Source organism: Anastrepha obliqua, chromosome 2 (genome assembly GCF_027943255.1).
Source record: "Anastrepha obliqua isolate idAnaObli1 chromosome 2, idAnaObli1_1.0, whole genome shotgun sequence".
Taxonomy (NCBI): domain Eukaryota; kingdom Metazoa; phylum Arthropoda; class Insecta; order Diptera; family Tephritidae; genus Anastrepha; species Anastrepha obliqua.
In genome coordinates this window covers 58,980,437-58,996,629 of record NC_072893.1, presented here as the reverse complement: position 1 = coordinate 58,996,629, position 16,193 = coordinate 58,980,437, and the positions used below count along the sequence as shown (strand labels likewise).

At 33.1% G+C, this 16,193-nt stretch overlaps 1 protein-coding gene across 5 annotated transcripts; it reads right to left on the bottom strand.

The window, feature by feature from the left end:
* Positions 1–8: 8 nt before the first annotated feature.
* LOC129239704 (serine/threonine-protein kinase Tao) lies at positions 9–15,826 on the bottom strand. 5 transcript variants are annotated; one of them, XM_054875445.1, is made up of 14 exons: positions 15,673–15,826; positions 14,393–14,707; positions 13,832–14,336; positions 13,413–13,772; positions 12,806–13,348; positions 9,034–9,207; positions 8,596–8,958; positions 8,408–8,530; positions 8,209–8,325; positions 7,499–7,672; positions 7,212–7,433; positions 7,030–7,148; positions 3,892–4,034; positions 9–3,824 (listed from the first exon to the last, which is right to left on the bottom strand). In XM_054875445.1, exons 2-13 carry the CDS (start codon positions 14,620–14,622, stop codon positions 3,911–3,913), a joined length of 3,054 nt encoding a protein of 1,017 aa, XP_054731420.1. In that variant the 5' UTR covers positions 14,623–14,707; positions 15,673–15,826; the 3' UTR covers positions 9–3,824; positions 3,892–3,910. The 5 variants fall into 5 exon arrangements, with proteins under 5 accessions (XP_054731420.1, XP_054731421.1, XP_054731418.1 ...); XM_054875446.1 differs by having other exon boundaries at positions 3,902–4,034; XM_054875443.1 differs by having other exon boundaries at positions 9–4,034.
* Positions 15,827–16,193: the final 367 nt, after the last annotated feature.

Sequence of the window (16,193 nt, the reverse complement as noted above, 5' to 3'; positions counted from 1 at the left end):
AATTGTAGTATTGTATGTGTAATTATACATTTTTAATATATTTATTTTATTTTCCGAACAAAACTGAACCGTTAGCATACGAAACGAACTATTAATCGGTGGCCTAGAGAAAAGCTGTACAACAAACATTTTCTCGCGTGCACAGCTCAACAACAAAAAAGTTAAAAACATGAACAAATATACAATATTAAGTTGTTTACTAAAATTATATTATATTAACACAACATTTTAGCTAATTGTAAAATTTTTAAAAATTATTTTTATTTTAAATATCCTAATTTCCCTTTCCAATTTATAATTAATAGAACTTCTGATATAGTCCTTATTTTCATGCAATTTCTTTATATTCATATTTGTTATAAAAATATTAGCAGCTCGAAATAGTAGTGCGAAAGCGTAATTCCAGTCATATACGAGCACGATATCCATTCAATGGCCAATATGAAATAATGCACAAGATCGCTCTAGTGTGAAACGGGCTGTAATTTTATGAGCATGTTAATTTTCTATGACCTCTTAACATTCAGATTCTGATTCATTTAAGATACTGTGGTACGTTTGTACGCCCGTATTCAAAACTAAAGAATAATACTCAGGATGACTGATGCGCTGTAATACAATAACAATGAACAGCAAATCAATACTTTCCTTAGGATACTCAGTTTGCGTTCAGTTCAGCTCGGCTTTAATTACAGCAGCAAACATGTTCGCACTGCTACCACAACGGGCTTGAACTGTGTATAACTTGTTGATTTTTAAGATTATTGGTGGCTGCACAGTGCCATTTGAAAATTTTAATTTGCTACGAAAATTTTCCCGCCACATAAGCGGCCAAACGTTATTTAATTGGAATGTTAGCAAAATTGTTTATTGATTTACTGAGTTTCCTGGGATAGAAGATGCATGTCTATAAAACGTTTCAGCCAGCACTAAATTGCTTTCCGAAATGTACGATAGATACACAACAATTTTCTAACATAATTGACAATTTTTGTAAATTGTGCATTATAAATAATGCAAGCCGCTTGCTTAAATTCTATTTAATTGCCACATTAAAATGCTTTAAAAAACAAACAAGCTTGGCATAGTATAATTGCACCAATTCCAACCATCTATAACCGAAAATCTAAAAGCCAAAAACAATAGTATGTGTCGCTAAAATAACTCGCAAATGCGCGTACAATCGTTGTGCTTTTGTAAAAACTATTAAATGTCCCTTATACATTTAAAGGGCCTATGCAAGTTTGGACGTCAAAAATAAAAATCATTTGTTTGAAATGCAAATATTTAATTACGCCAACTTTATGCCGGTATTCATAAAAAAGCTATCAGCCAGTCGCTATTAGTGACCACTAATCTGCAAAACGGTTACTGACCGCTACTCCGTATATTCGTAAACCATCTATATTTGTGCTAAAGCCTTATGCTTTGGTAAAAAAGTATGATTTTTTTATAAAAAACTATGTATCACCTGTAATAATAATTAGTTTTTAGTAAAGAGGTTTCTTTTACTCACTTACCCTTACTGTTTTTTAGACATTTTTTTGTAGTTAAAATAATTTAGTAAGGCTTTTCACATATATTTATGCTTAAATTTTTTTTACACAAGCATTTAGAAAGCAGTCATTAGCCGCGGTAGTCATAATAATCACTGCCAAGCTTTGCGAATTGAGGAATGCGCGAGAAGTTAATATGAGCTCGTTTACTTTTTCACCTATTAAAATTCAATTGCTCTAAGTGGAAGCAGGTTGTTGTTGTTGGTGTAGAAAATAGCTTTTTTTACTTCAAGCTTCAAATAACTTGTATAGAAATTATTTAAAAAGGCGAATGAAATAAATAACAAATGTTCCTGCGTTACCGGAACGATCCAAACTTGTATCCGACCAAATTAAGTTACTCCAGGAGCATTCCTTAAACATTTAGGGGGAATGCGAATGTTGGTGCTACAACAACAACAAAAGCCAAAACAAAATATTTATCAATTATCAATGACTTTCTCGCATATCGGAACGAGCGCTTTTGGTTTTGGCAGGAAATTGAGAAACTGAAGCGTAAAGCGACACTTTGAAGTTAGTATTAGTAAGTCCACACCTTTTTGGAGTGTTTAAATTTTTTTCGACAGATTTCTCACGGATTCGTGGTAGTATACGATAGATTCAACGATAGAACTTATATTGGGACTATGACAATAAAAGCGTGCAAATTTCAAAAAGTTCGGCCAAAGAGTTATCCCAAGTTATACATATAAACAAAATTTCCAACAATTATACACAATGTGTGCATATATAATATAATGGTGGGACTAGACTCTGCTAACAGACGAAAATACAGATAAATGTGACGGAATAATAACTCTATTACGACATTGATCATTTAACCAATTTAAATAAAGATGTTGCAAATTCTTTGATTTGTTATATCACAACCAGAAAATTATAAAAATTTGTCCATGCTGTTGTGTATTTATTATACATACATTTTCTATAAAATAACTTAGAAAAGAAATTCACTGGATCAGCACAACAAAAGTACCCGCAATAGCTTGTGTGAAGGGCAGTGCGTAGGTTATAAAATATAGCTACAAAACTATTAGATTAATTTAAATCCCCACATACACATGTATATGTACATATATTAGGTAAGTTTAAGCATGTGTGTGTGTTTATATAGTTATAGGAAAAATGGCATTCGAATTGTAAGTTGTAAATTTGGCGGTGTCCGCAGAATGTATCAATATGCAGGCATATGTGCGTACGTACGTATACATATCTGGGTATAGTATTTGTGTTGTATGTACATAATACATATGAACAGTTCTTTTGTTAATGCCTATCGTTTTTGCCGTACTTTCGCTATATGAGCATATACATTTGCGTTGTATGAAAAATTATGCAATGCGATCTTTCATAGGTACATTTAAATTTTGATGTATTTTAAAACGGAATTTTTCAATAATTTAAATTTTGTATTTTAAAATTGAAATTTTTAATAATTTAAATTTTGCTGTATTTTAAAAATGAATTTTTCAATAATTAAAATTTTGTATTATAAAATTGAAATTTTTAAACATTTAAATTTTGCTGTATTTTAAAATTCAAATTTTTAATAATTTAAATTTTGTTGTATTTTAATACTTGAACTTTTTTTCGTATGGAAACTATTAAGCAGGAATAATGTTTCGAAAACTTAATGTACATACAGTCCCATATATGGATGTGTGTAAGCGAGCATTCGTGCGGACGCATGACAGATTTTTTTTATGATATTTTGTAATCTACATGCATGTATATATTTCTTTAAGCGGCTATTATACTGCATTATATAAAAAATTAACGCCCCTATTTGCAGCTAGCTTTTTACGCCTATTTTCGATTATTTTATTCCAAGCTTTCCAAGGCTTAAGGAATTTTTCACTAATGCAAATTTATTTTATTTTAGTTACCGTCTTTTATATCTGCTTTTGTTTTTCTCTATGTCGCTGTTATTAATTTTCGATTGTATTTTTTTTAATTTTAATTAGTTTATTAACTTAATAATAAATATAACTCGCGTCAACTGCTAATATTATTATTTATGTTTATGTTATTATTTTATCTTCAATAAATTGCATATTTTTTGTTTACTTTTATTAATTTATTTTAGTTTCTTTTTATTTTCACTCACATGCGTATTGTTCATACTTTTTCCTTCTTTAATGTATTTTTGCTTTAAATTTTGAATTTTTAAGTTTTTGCTTTTAGTTTTTTTTTTACATTGAAGAGAGCGACACCTGATTTAATCGATTTACTTCAATGTCGTCTTTTAATTGGTTTTTACCATCATCACTAGAATTACGAAATCCTTTCTTTGTTATTGAAATTATGTTAGTGTTATTAAAATTGCCATTATTACACTTATTTACGTTTCTATGCTATAGGGAGCCAGCCGGAAAACTTGTAGAGCTATTACTATGCGCTAAACTTATCATGGACCCTGATAAGCTACCCTCCTCGTCAGGGTATGTTTCCCGCGACACCTCGCTGAGTGATAGGGCGCTAAAAATTGAAGAAAAAAGAATACCAAATACGTATTAGAATATTACTAAGTTATAATTCATATAATATAACAACATAAATCTGTATCAATATGTTCAAAATGTTGTGCTGTGCCATATGCTAGGTGGACTTGTCCTTATACTTTCAATTACAATCTGCACGATTTTAATCGCGGATAGAAGCACGTGTTGTTAAAAAATAAAATGGAATCTTCGAATGCGTATAAGAGGCATATTTTATTTTTTTTTTATAAAAGTGGTAAAAATACAATAACTGCTGCTGCAGAAATAAACACTGTTCACGGAGAGGATACCGTGAGTGTAAGGACTGCGCAAAAGTGGTTTTCAACACTCCGAAGTGGTAACTGCGACGTGGAGGATGCCCCACGCACTGGTCGTCCTGAAGTCTTTAACTCCGACGCCTTGCTCGAACTCGTGGAAGCTGAGCCAAATTTGACAGTCGATATGATAGCTCAGAGGTTAAATTCATCGCATGTAACAGTTCACGCGCATCTGGTTCAATTGGGAAAGGTTTCAAAGCTGGGAAAATAGGTTCCGCATAGACTTTCCGTCGCCAACCTTCAGCAGAGAGTGAATGTGTGTTCTCAGCTACTGTAACGGCTGGAAAATGAAAGTGTTTTGAACCGTATCGTTACTGGTGATGAAAAATGAGTCCTTTTCAATAATCTTGTTCGGAAACGCCAGTGGTTAGATAAAGATGAAACACCAGAACCGACGCCTAGAGATGGCCTTCACCCCAAGAAGATTGTCCTGTCTATTTGGTGGGGTATGGCCGGTATTGTTTATTATGAACTTCTGGAACCAAACCAGACGATAACTGCTGATTATTTTTCCCATCAGCTATCAAACCTGAATGAGGCACTTACGTCTTTAGTGAATAGACGCAAAGTTTTGTTTCACCACGACAACGCAAGATCTCATACCGCAAGGCAAACATTAGGCAAGCTGAACGAGCTCGGATGGGAGCTAATGCCGCAGCCACCATACTCTCTAGATATTGCTCCTTGTGATTATCACCTTTTCCGTGGACTTCAATCCCATATGAGTAACAAGAACTACTCCTCAAAAGAACTTATAAAAGGGATATCGAAACGTATTTTGGCTCCAAGGACAAAAAATTTCTTGAGCAGGGAATTAAAAATTTGCCTAAACGTTGGGAAGTCATTGTAAATAATGAAGGAAAATATATTATTGAATAATAAATACTTTAAACATCTTTTTCATTAATTTTAAAACTACCTTTAAAAAACGCACGAACTTATGGACTGACCTGATAGATTCGCCTTTGTTTTTTTTTATTTTTGTGTATGTACTATTAGCGTTAAAATAAAATGCACACCACATATTAATAAATAAGTTTCTAAATTAAATTTTTCTAAAATTTTCATCAAAATTACCAACTTTTTACTCAGAATTTTTAGAAAATTTTCGGGAATGTTGTTTTATATATCTTTGAATTTTGGCATAATAAAGTGCCACCGTAGCCAAATGGATTGGTGCGTGACTACCAATCGGAAGTGCGTAGGTTCGAATTTCCGTACATGAAACACCAAAATGATAGAAAGAACAATTTTTTATAACGGCAGGCAATGCCAAAGTTCCGAGTGTATTTCTGACATGAAAAAGCTCCTCTTAAAAAAGCAACTCAATTTGTGAAACATCATCAAGACGCACACCACATATAGAAGGGTAAGCTCGGCCATATATGTTATATATATGTATATTTAAGTGCAAATTTTAAGCGGTTGAAAAATTGCATGGATTTTTGGCAATTTTTTTTGTTTTTTTTTCATATAAAAAAAATGGAGTAGGCGTTAAATTCTATAAAATTAGCGTAACTTGCACTCTATTATACCATAACTCAATGATCTATAAACTGCATACTTGAAGTTTTATCAAAATTTTAGAAAAATTTAATTTAGAAACTTAAAAAAATCAATTTTAGAAAGAAAATTAAAAAGTAAATAAATAAAAAGTCCAAGCGTGTCAATATATGGTGTACACTTTTTTGGACATTGATTGTATACATATCTAAACTTTAGACGCCGGCTGCCAAACTAATTGCCACTATTTAAATATTTCTATAGGCTGTGTGAATTTGCGTTTTCTTGTCTCCAAATTGATTTACAGTAAAATTTAAAATATTTAATTTTATCATTATTTATAGGCCAAATAATCCGAAATTATATTTTAAAACAGAATAAAGATAGCAGTTATTTCTTGCACAAAACACCGCTTTCCCATTTACAAATTACAAAATTCCACTTTAAAACTTGTTAGCAGGCATCCAATATTGTAACCGTAAGATTGAATATAGACATTTTAACTTGTTGGAGGTTTTTTCTTTGAAATCAAAAATAGAAATTTTTGTATGGAACTTAGAACAGTTTTAAGAGTTAAAATAGTACGATTCTCTTGAATTTAATATTATCAAAAATAGTTCACACACACATTCACCCATAAGTCAGTGGAATCTTATTAATAAAAGAGTGAAATACTGTGTGATTTGTGGAAGTTATTAAAAATCCTAATTGAGTTACCCTATTTACCTTTTCTTAACTAACACTCATTTTCTTGGCAGTATTTTATTATGGCATCTGCTAATGAAAATGTTTCATCCCAATGTTTCATTCCGATATCGATTAAAGATTTTTGCTTTCTTCTAAGAACAATTGGAATTGATAAGCTATGGTCTCAAATGGATATTATTGCTCAACATTGTAACTTTCGGAAAATTTTAAAAAATATTCTTCGCACTTAAATCCCAAACATTATTTATCAACTCATCAACATTAAAAATTGTTATTAAAACTAAATAAATATTGCAGAACTAAAAAAGCCTTACGCCTTACTTGGTTTATATTTATAGGAATTTAGCAGCCAAGAACCATTTCTTAGAATTAAAAGAGAGGGTCACAAGTGGATATAACAAAGTTTGCTAAAACTCTAAATTTGTAAATCTTGAATACCCTTACCTGAAACCTAATGCAAGTGACTCCTGATCGAAAGCTTCCAGCTCTCTAGAATGCTTTTCTTGTTTAATGCGTAAACGTTCAGCACGTTCTTGATTGAATTGCTGCAATTCCGCATTCATCTAAACAAAATAAAGCATACAAAATATGTTTAAAAAAACAATGGAGATGTAGCGCCGCATTACCTTGCTCTCCAGTAAACCTCTTCGCACGTTTACACGATTTTCCAACTCCTTGCGCTCACGATCACGCTGCTCCTGAGCTTGTTTCTTGTTTTTATTTTGATAGGCAGTGAGTACTTCAAGTTCGTACTCCAACTGTTCGTTGGTACGATGGCACTCAATCACTTGGGTCTCATCCAATTTATAGCTCTGACTTTGGAACATGTCAGCAATACTTTGTTCATACTGCAGTTGCAAATGTAAATTTAAAGTAAGTGAGTCTGAGGAGGAGACAAAAATGACTAATTTACCTGTTCGCCGAGAAGTGTTAATTTTCGATGCTTCTCTTCTTTCAACTGCTTAATAACTTCCTTCTGCTGTTCCTTCGGTGTTGTTTGGAGAATTTGTGCCTTATACCGTTTGTATTGTTTTGTTTGAGTTTTGCACGTTTCGCGGAATTGTTTACGGATTTGCAATTCTTTTTGCTAAACAATAAAAAAAAAAATAACGAAAGGATTATGAGAAAGTATAATACGAGTATAAATGCAAACTCGGGTATTAATAATATAGTGGTTAACTTCTGAAATGTCATTTGCCGCAGAACAAAATATTTATAACATTTTTTTTTACATGTAGATCACTTCGAAAGACTTGCTGAAAGCAATAAAAACACGTTACCATATCAATTTGCGCATCAGTAAATAATAATACATGCAATTCAATGGTACGTTTTAGAAGTCATCGATTAAGGATACAAATTGTCCAAATGTGTCCAGAACGTAAATATATAATAATTTTGGATGCAGCTAGAATAGTAGCAATTATGGTAACGTATACCCGATCAGTTGTTGTTGTCGTTACAACATAAACATTCGCCGTAAATGTTTGCAGAATGCTGCTGGAATGAAAGCCGAATCGTTCCGATAAGCGAGACCCGAACCATCCTCTTGTCATTTTCGAGCATTTCAATCCTGGGCTGATATTTATCAAATGCTACTATGATACACACATTTATACACACCTTTAAACTTTTAGGATGTTGTCTGATTTCTAGCGCGTGCTTTCGCAGAAGCTCCTTCTTAACTCGCTCCATATAGTCCTTTTGGTTCTTCAATTCCGTGTCGTGCTGAGTATTTATCTGAGCAGAAATCATAAATACAATAATATAGTAGTAAAAAATTAACTATAAATGCAAGAAAAAAGTTCACAATTTCTTATACCTGTTCCTCACGAAGTTGATGTACGCTTTTCTGTTGCCGATACTCCAGTTCTTGCGTTTTTTCGTGATGTTTTAGAAGCATAGCATGCGCCTGTTCAAGTTGGTGTTGCTTTTTGCTTAATTCCTAGATATATACAAGTTCTCATAAAAAAATAAAAAGCAACTATGCGTTAACATCTCATCACTCACATCACGTAACAATTGATCTTCGAGTTCGTGAAGAGATATTAGACGCCTTCTTTTGAACTTGCGCATCTCCAATTCAATATACTGTTTTTGTACTCTGAGCAATCGCTGTTCTTCCTGCGCTTCCGCTTGCTTCAAATTGTCTTTCTGCGATTGCAACGTTAAATCACGTTGTCGTTTAGGTGTCGATTCATCCATGGAAAGTTCACGTTTCCAACGCTCCTTATTCGCCTTGTATTCTTTTTTGCGGTTCAAATCAAAGGCTTTGCGGTCGCTTTCCTGTTTAAGCGAAATCTCTTTAAATAGTTTCTTTTCAGCCGCAGATGTTTGCTTTTGTCGGCGTTCCAAATCCTGCTGATGTTTCGCCTGAAAACGCATACAAAATTAAGCATAAGCTTAAAAAACAAAAACACAAAAAGTATGCATCAACGACGAACGCACCTCTAGCCGTTCCAGTTCCCTTGTAAAGTTATGCAGTAGATTATCGTATTCCTTGTCTAATCCGCCCTTGTGGGCCTCCATTTCCAATTTACACTTCTCCTCGAGCTTCACTAACGCAGCCTGATGTTCGCGGCGCATTCGTTTATAGCCCGACATTTGTTCATGCATTTCCTCCTGTACAAAATGGGGACAACACATTATTAGATTGTTTAGCTGTATTTCATGGAAATGGTAAATATTCGGTAAATTTATACGAAATAAATTTTTTTTTTTTAAATATATATATTTTTCTTTAAGTATTTTAACAGTGTTTTTTCTATAAACAAATTACTATCCAACTAAATCTATCCAATTCCTCACGAAATGAAATAATTAAAAGTCATTGTGAAACAACAACACTTTTAAGGGTACAATGCTAAATTAAGCACACGATGATATGCAACTGTCACGCAAAACAAATGCAAAATAATAAAAATCTAAATTAGATACAAAATATTGCTTATTGCTAGCCACCTAAATAAAACTAATCCTTGGACATTTATTTTCATATATTTAATCGAATCGAATTTAAAGATATCATAAAGGACACCACAACGGTTGCCGTTATATGGCCACAGAGAATTACTGATTAGATTAGATTCGATTTTCTACGAGGTTTGTACTTCTTATTAAGGCATCTTTTGGGTCTAGAATTTCGAAAAAATCGATTTTTGTTTTTTTTTTCATGTTATGACAGTTTATACTTTCAAAAAAATACTTGTACATTTTTATTTTGAAATTCGTTGTAGTTTAAAGGTTACAGTCCTTTAAAACGATACCGGTTTGGAGTACGACGCCCAGGTATAAGTGCGTTAACCGTGTTTTTTTCGAAACTATTTTTTCCGAGTTGGCGTTGGTAATTTCTCAAAAAGTACTGAACCGATTGATTTGAATTTTTAATATGTTATTGAGTAGACTTGTGGCTATCGCGGGTAGTAGAATTATAATTGATAATCAACTTTTCTATTTTTTTTCAAGAGCGAGAACGTGAAAAAATCCTTTTTTTTTTGTTTTTCCAATAAACAGATGAAATATTTAGAAATTTTTTTTTAAATATGATACCCACATAGCGGCATACCTCCTGATCAATAATCGACCGTAGCTGAGCAGGTCAATCAATTATGCCAATGGCATGTGTTACGTCAAGGGAAGCAATTTTTTTATTATTGTCATTGAAATTTTTTTTTTTTGTAAATAAAGAATTGATCTAATGAATAAAAATGATTTTCAATAGATACCGATTGTTTTTATTCAATTTTCACGTCTCTAGACCAGAAAGGTGCCTTAAACTCAGGATAGAGCTTGGTTGGATTGAGCGTCTGTGCCTTTCTTCTGACTGGTGTTGGCCGAGATGTCTCAACTTTCCCCTCGCTATAGCGCTACATTCAAGGAGAAGATGCATTGGAGTCTACTGAAGTTGGTCGCAGAAACGACTAGAGTCAGAAAATTACAAAATAAGCATTGAAATAATTTCCAACACCATTTTTTCGTTCACTTTAAAAAAAAAATGCTTGAATTGTGCGAGATTAGTCCAGCAACAAACTGTATTTCTAATCCGTAAAAAGTAGGGAAAATAGTACTGCACTCAAAGATCACTAAGTCGCGTTGAAGAAGTTAACAGATTTTTAAGAAATTAAATTTAAAAATCCATTTTTAAATATACTATAAAAGTCTCTGAGCCGGCAAAAAACTAAAAAGCCATCCGTTTGTGTGGAAAAACTTATTTTGTTCTTTAATATAGTATATTCGCTCGCAATTCTTTGAAATATGAATATTTTTTTGTGTTTTTTTTTAACAAAAATTAAATTTTTGAAATGGATTAATTATTGGATAATTGGACTAATTAAAAAAAGTTTGGGATTGCGATTAAAATGTTTAGGTTTTCAAAAATAAATATTAGAAATAATAATTCACTCAAATAATCAAACACCTGTCGGGAACTGAAAATGTTTAAATCCTCCTTCGTTTAAAAATTAATAATTAATAAAGCGTTATTCTCAAGAAAGGCACATTATTTTTAATATGACACGATTCGTTTTTACTGCGGACGTATTTTTTGGGCACCAAAGCTAGGGCAATATAAATTAAAAGGCGTAAGCGCATATGTGTTTTATTACAAAAAAACTTTCATTAAAAATAAAAAAAATAACCAAAAATCTCATTATTAATGATGCCATCAAATGTGTATGCACTAAAAATTTGTAGGTATGTGTGTATACAATGACTAATGAAATTCTTAGTTTTTTCATCAAAATGGACTTCAAAATACAGTTGGAACTGGATACAGTAAGTTTGTCAAATATAGACAAAAATATTCTACATAATATATAATTTATATATTTTGCTTTCAGACAATTAACGAAAAAACAGTAATAAAACATTCCTTAAAATCGCAGACAATGTTTGAATGAAAAGGCAGAACAACTAGCCTTTATGATTTCGATTTGATAAGTGTGTAAAGCCAGCACCAGTTGTATTTGATTTAAGCCCCAACACATAGCGATTGAAGTGTAATAAATGAAATAGATTAAACGTAATTTCGTATCTCATTTTAGATGGAATGAAAGCAAAATTTAAAGAAATCGGCAGTGTTGTTACTCAAACAGAATGCGTGTGACTTTTTGTTTTATTGCGGCCATCAGGTGTTTTAAATTATCCCATTCGCTCGTTTTGCACATCCTAATTAGTTATGAGATTATACAATTGCCACTTTCGCCGCATTTGGATGGGCACAGGACATAAGAGTACGATTCCTAGCGAGAGTAAGGTGGAATTAATTTTCAGGATATATATTTTTTTACAAATATACATGATGCATGTGAAAAATGCTTCAATGAAACAATTTATTGTAAGAGATTCTTTGTTACAATTACTTCAGAGTAGTTTAATGTCAAGTACATTTATTTCAACCCAACCGGCTACAGCTAAAATATTTTAAGTTTAATTATTAGTTCCAGATGGCATATTAAGTGAAGAATTGAAAAGAGATTAAAAACAAAACTGCCTCTAACCAACGCTAATTATAATAGAAAAACTATATAAATTATTATTATATTGAAACATTATTATTCTTGCAAATCGTTAGAAAATGATTGTTTTAGCAAACAAACGAAAAACTTCCCACTCAAACAAGTCATTGCATTTTAAAATCAAAGCTGTTTACTGTACAGGACAAAATATTCGTTTGGAAACAAGTTTTCGGCACCGAAAAAAACAACCGCTCACACATGGCATTTAGGAGGCAGTGCTAAATAAATATATTAGTGGGAAAAAATGTTCGTTTAACATAAAATAGGAAACGGAAAAAATATTCGTTGTGATGCAGTACTTATGTAACCAAACCAAAAAACACTTCATAACTTTTCTTTCTAAAACATTAATTACTGTAAGTAAAGTCGTTATTTTTATTTTACTCTACTGGATAGCCAAATTTATTTGACCCCAAAATCTAAGGCGATACTTATTATAAAAGTCACGCAATTTATCGCCCAAAGTGACACAATTTTACCATTCTGAACTCTTGTTCTAGTGCAAAATTTTAAGTAATATCGCAAAATTTATTCAAGTGTTCTATTAACATCAATTAAAATTTCAACAATTGGCAACAAACATAAAATGTTCAATCGTGAGAATAATGTACTTAAAAAATGTATATATGTAGAAACAAAAAACGTTTAAGATGCATATCAAAAATTGAATGACCACAAACTCTCGAAATATACAAATTTTTTACCTGCATATGTTCCTTTTGTTGTTTTGTTACGATGCTTGTAGTTCGAATTGTTGCAAAATTGTTCGGTCCATGCTCATTTACAGCATTTGAGATGGCTTGCTGTGAAGATGCTGCGTATACGGCGGCAGCGGCAGCGGGTGATGATAAATAGCGCGGCATACGATCACCACCGCCACCAGCACTTCCCACGCCAACACCAATAGCCTGCGACAACATGCCAGTGCTCATATTTGCTGTTGCTGCAGGGGAGCCTCCGCTACCAACTGGATGACCTGTGACCGACACCGGCATTATAGGCGCTGGTACGACCGAAGTTGAGTTCGTAGGAGTAACATTGTTATTCATATTGTGCATTATATTAGGTAATGGTGGCAGATTCCGCTGGCGTGAAGAATTTCGTGCTGCAGCTCCACTCACAGCCGCTGTTTGGGCTGCTGCCGCCGCCGCGGCTGCAGCTGCTTGTTGCTGATAATTTACAGCAATATGCTGCTGTTGCGTCAATATGTGGTTTTGAGCGGTGGGGATAGAGTTCGACGAAGAGCTCTACAAAAAGAAAGACATTAGTTGCGCACATTTGTACTAAGACATAGGTTTGAGATGGCTGTACTACTTGACTACTGGCCGCCGACACACCCACCGAATGTATGGAGTGTTCTGAAGTAATACTATTACTTTTGCTGCTATCGCCACCGGCGTGTTCGTCTTGTGTATCATCCGTATCGCCAATGGCGCTCTCAGTCTCGCAGGTGTCTACCATAAGAATTTTCTTCATTTTACGGTAGTTCAAATTATCTAGTTCACGCACAGCCGCCTTTGTACGGGCGATCAGCTCCAACAGTACAATATCTGAACGTGGCTGCGTCAAAAATGTATGTTTTAGCAGTTTCGATGACGAGGGACGCTCCACGGGCATTTTTTTAAGACACAACTCGACAAAATTGCAAAACGTGTCCGACCATTCGTTTTTCTGTAAATAATATATATTTTTTTATTCGTTATAGAAGTCTATAAAACATGCAATCTTACCGATAAGGTTGGAGAATCATTTTGAGCAATGTGATAAAGAGCAGACATTGCGTTCATATTAAAATATGGAGGTTTTCGTTCAGCCAATTCAATGCAAGTAATACCTAATGACCACACGTCTACCTTGCCGTCATACTGCCCTTCATCCATAGCCAGAATTACCTCTGGCGCCATCCAGTACGGCGTGCCGACAAAACTATTAGCCGGACATTTAATGGCAGCACTACCAAAATCTGCTAATTTGACAATACCATTATCCGTGAGAAGGATATTCCCTGCTTTTATGTCTCTATGTATTCTCCCTAAGCTGTGTAAGTAACTTAGACCATTCAAAACGCCATCACAAATTGCTGCAATTTCATTCTCATGTAATGGCTTCTTGTGCACTTCAATAATATCTGAAGCCGAACCGACACAATATTCCATCACCAGCCACGCCGTAGATTCACGTAAATAACAACCCTTATACTCAATGGTGTTCGGATGATTCAATTGACGCAGAAATCTAAAATAAAATTATTATCAATTGACAATTTGCTATAAACTAAAATAACATTTAACCTGATTTCTTTAAGAATGTCCTGCCATTTTTCAAGGCTTTGTTTGCCCAAATAGGACATCTTCTTGATGGCCACGATTTCTTTGGTAAGATTGCATCGCGCATAATAAACGGCGCCAAACGAGCCATGGCCAATCTCGCGCAGATCCTCGAATATTTTTTCAGGATCATGTTTGTTGAAAAGATCGGCAATTTCCGGATCCTTAAGACTTCCAGGACGTGCTGGTGGCATTGTTGCTCATGTTATTTGCTTCTGTGAAGGTGCTTACGTATCCTAGTTTTTCTTGTAAAGGTGCTTAAAATACACCCTTAGCTTCCTTTAAGTAAATTAATTAAAAAAGATCGAGATAAAATATATGTATATCCAATATCTTAATAGCAATAAAAATAAATAGGGTCATATATGGTTAAAATGTATTTATTTTATTTAGATCATTCCAATAAAATTCTATAGCATTGAGTTTTAATGCCTCCCATATATTCCGAACTTTCAATCGAAAAAACAAGCCACATTGTTTGTTGTTTTCCAAAGCCAATTAAATGTTTTCTTTTTGTTTTACTTTGGGTGCGACAACGTCGGCGCCGTCGCTTCTTACCATTGACGTCGAATCTCTTCTTACTTGAGAAATGATAAATAGTTCTGCAATATTAAATGAAAAATTGTACTCCAATGGAAATTGAGCATTTGAAACATAGAAAGTGCTACACCTTTAGCCAAATCAAAAAATGGTCTCGATAACGACAGCAACCCCATACCCCAAAATATTTTATTCGACTTTGAATTACATATTCAAATTATCTCGATAATACCAAAACAAGCAATTCTTATATAAATATATTTTATTTGCGGATAAAATAGTTATTTCTCCATATACTTAAAAAACTAAATTGACTGAATACACCTTAATCCATTATATCCCCAACGCACTGCTTTATACACAAACCTACATACACAACCACAACTATATTCGTCATTCATCACATACTCTACTTGAGTTTTCTTATCGCTCGAACTACCCGAATATCATTTTTTATATAACTTACATTCCCAATTACTTATTTACACTATTTCTATTATGATATTTTATTTTTCCATTAGATTCAAGTATTTAAACAGAAATCACAATTCTGATTAGCTCTAACGTCGTCAACTGTCGTCCGTCGACGATAGTCGAAAAAATTTATCAACGCCTTTTCTACCACACTAGATACGAAGACGTCTACTAATTCGCTCCCTGTGTTCTGCTTTTATTTCTAAAACTGTCTGGAATACAATCCATACCTTTCGATTAAGATCAATCACAAATCATTTCAAAAGTCATATCACTATTAATCATAAAACTGTATCTTTCACTTTCTTCAAAATTCTCTCAAATTTTTAATCCAATCTGAAATTTGAAGCAGATTTGTCTCGCCTTCTTAAAATTTTCTATGCACCCAAGTGGTGAAAAATGCAAAACAAAATGGCGAGTAACTTCACAGCATTGCCAGTTTCTAATTATATATACTTGATTAAAATATTGCAATGAGTATGATTTTCAATAATAATATTAAAAAAGATATTAGGTTTTAATTATACGAATCTTTTTTAATTTTCAAACTTTTAAACAAGTTGTACTATTCGACAGAGCTTTTAAGTAATATTCAAGAAGTTCTTTCCATAACTCAGAAAGAAGAAACTCAGGAAATCAGAAGAATAGAGATTAGCGTTTCCTATAAATACATTCTCATGTACATATATTTTCAACTCAGATTAAGATTTGAGCTACAAAATTTTGCATATATCGACCTTTATTGGTCTTA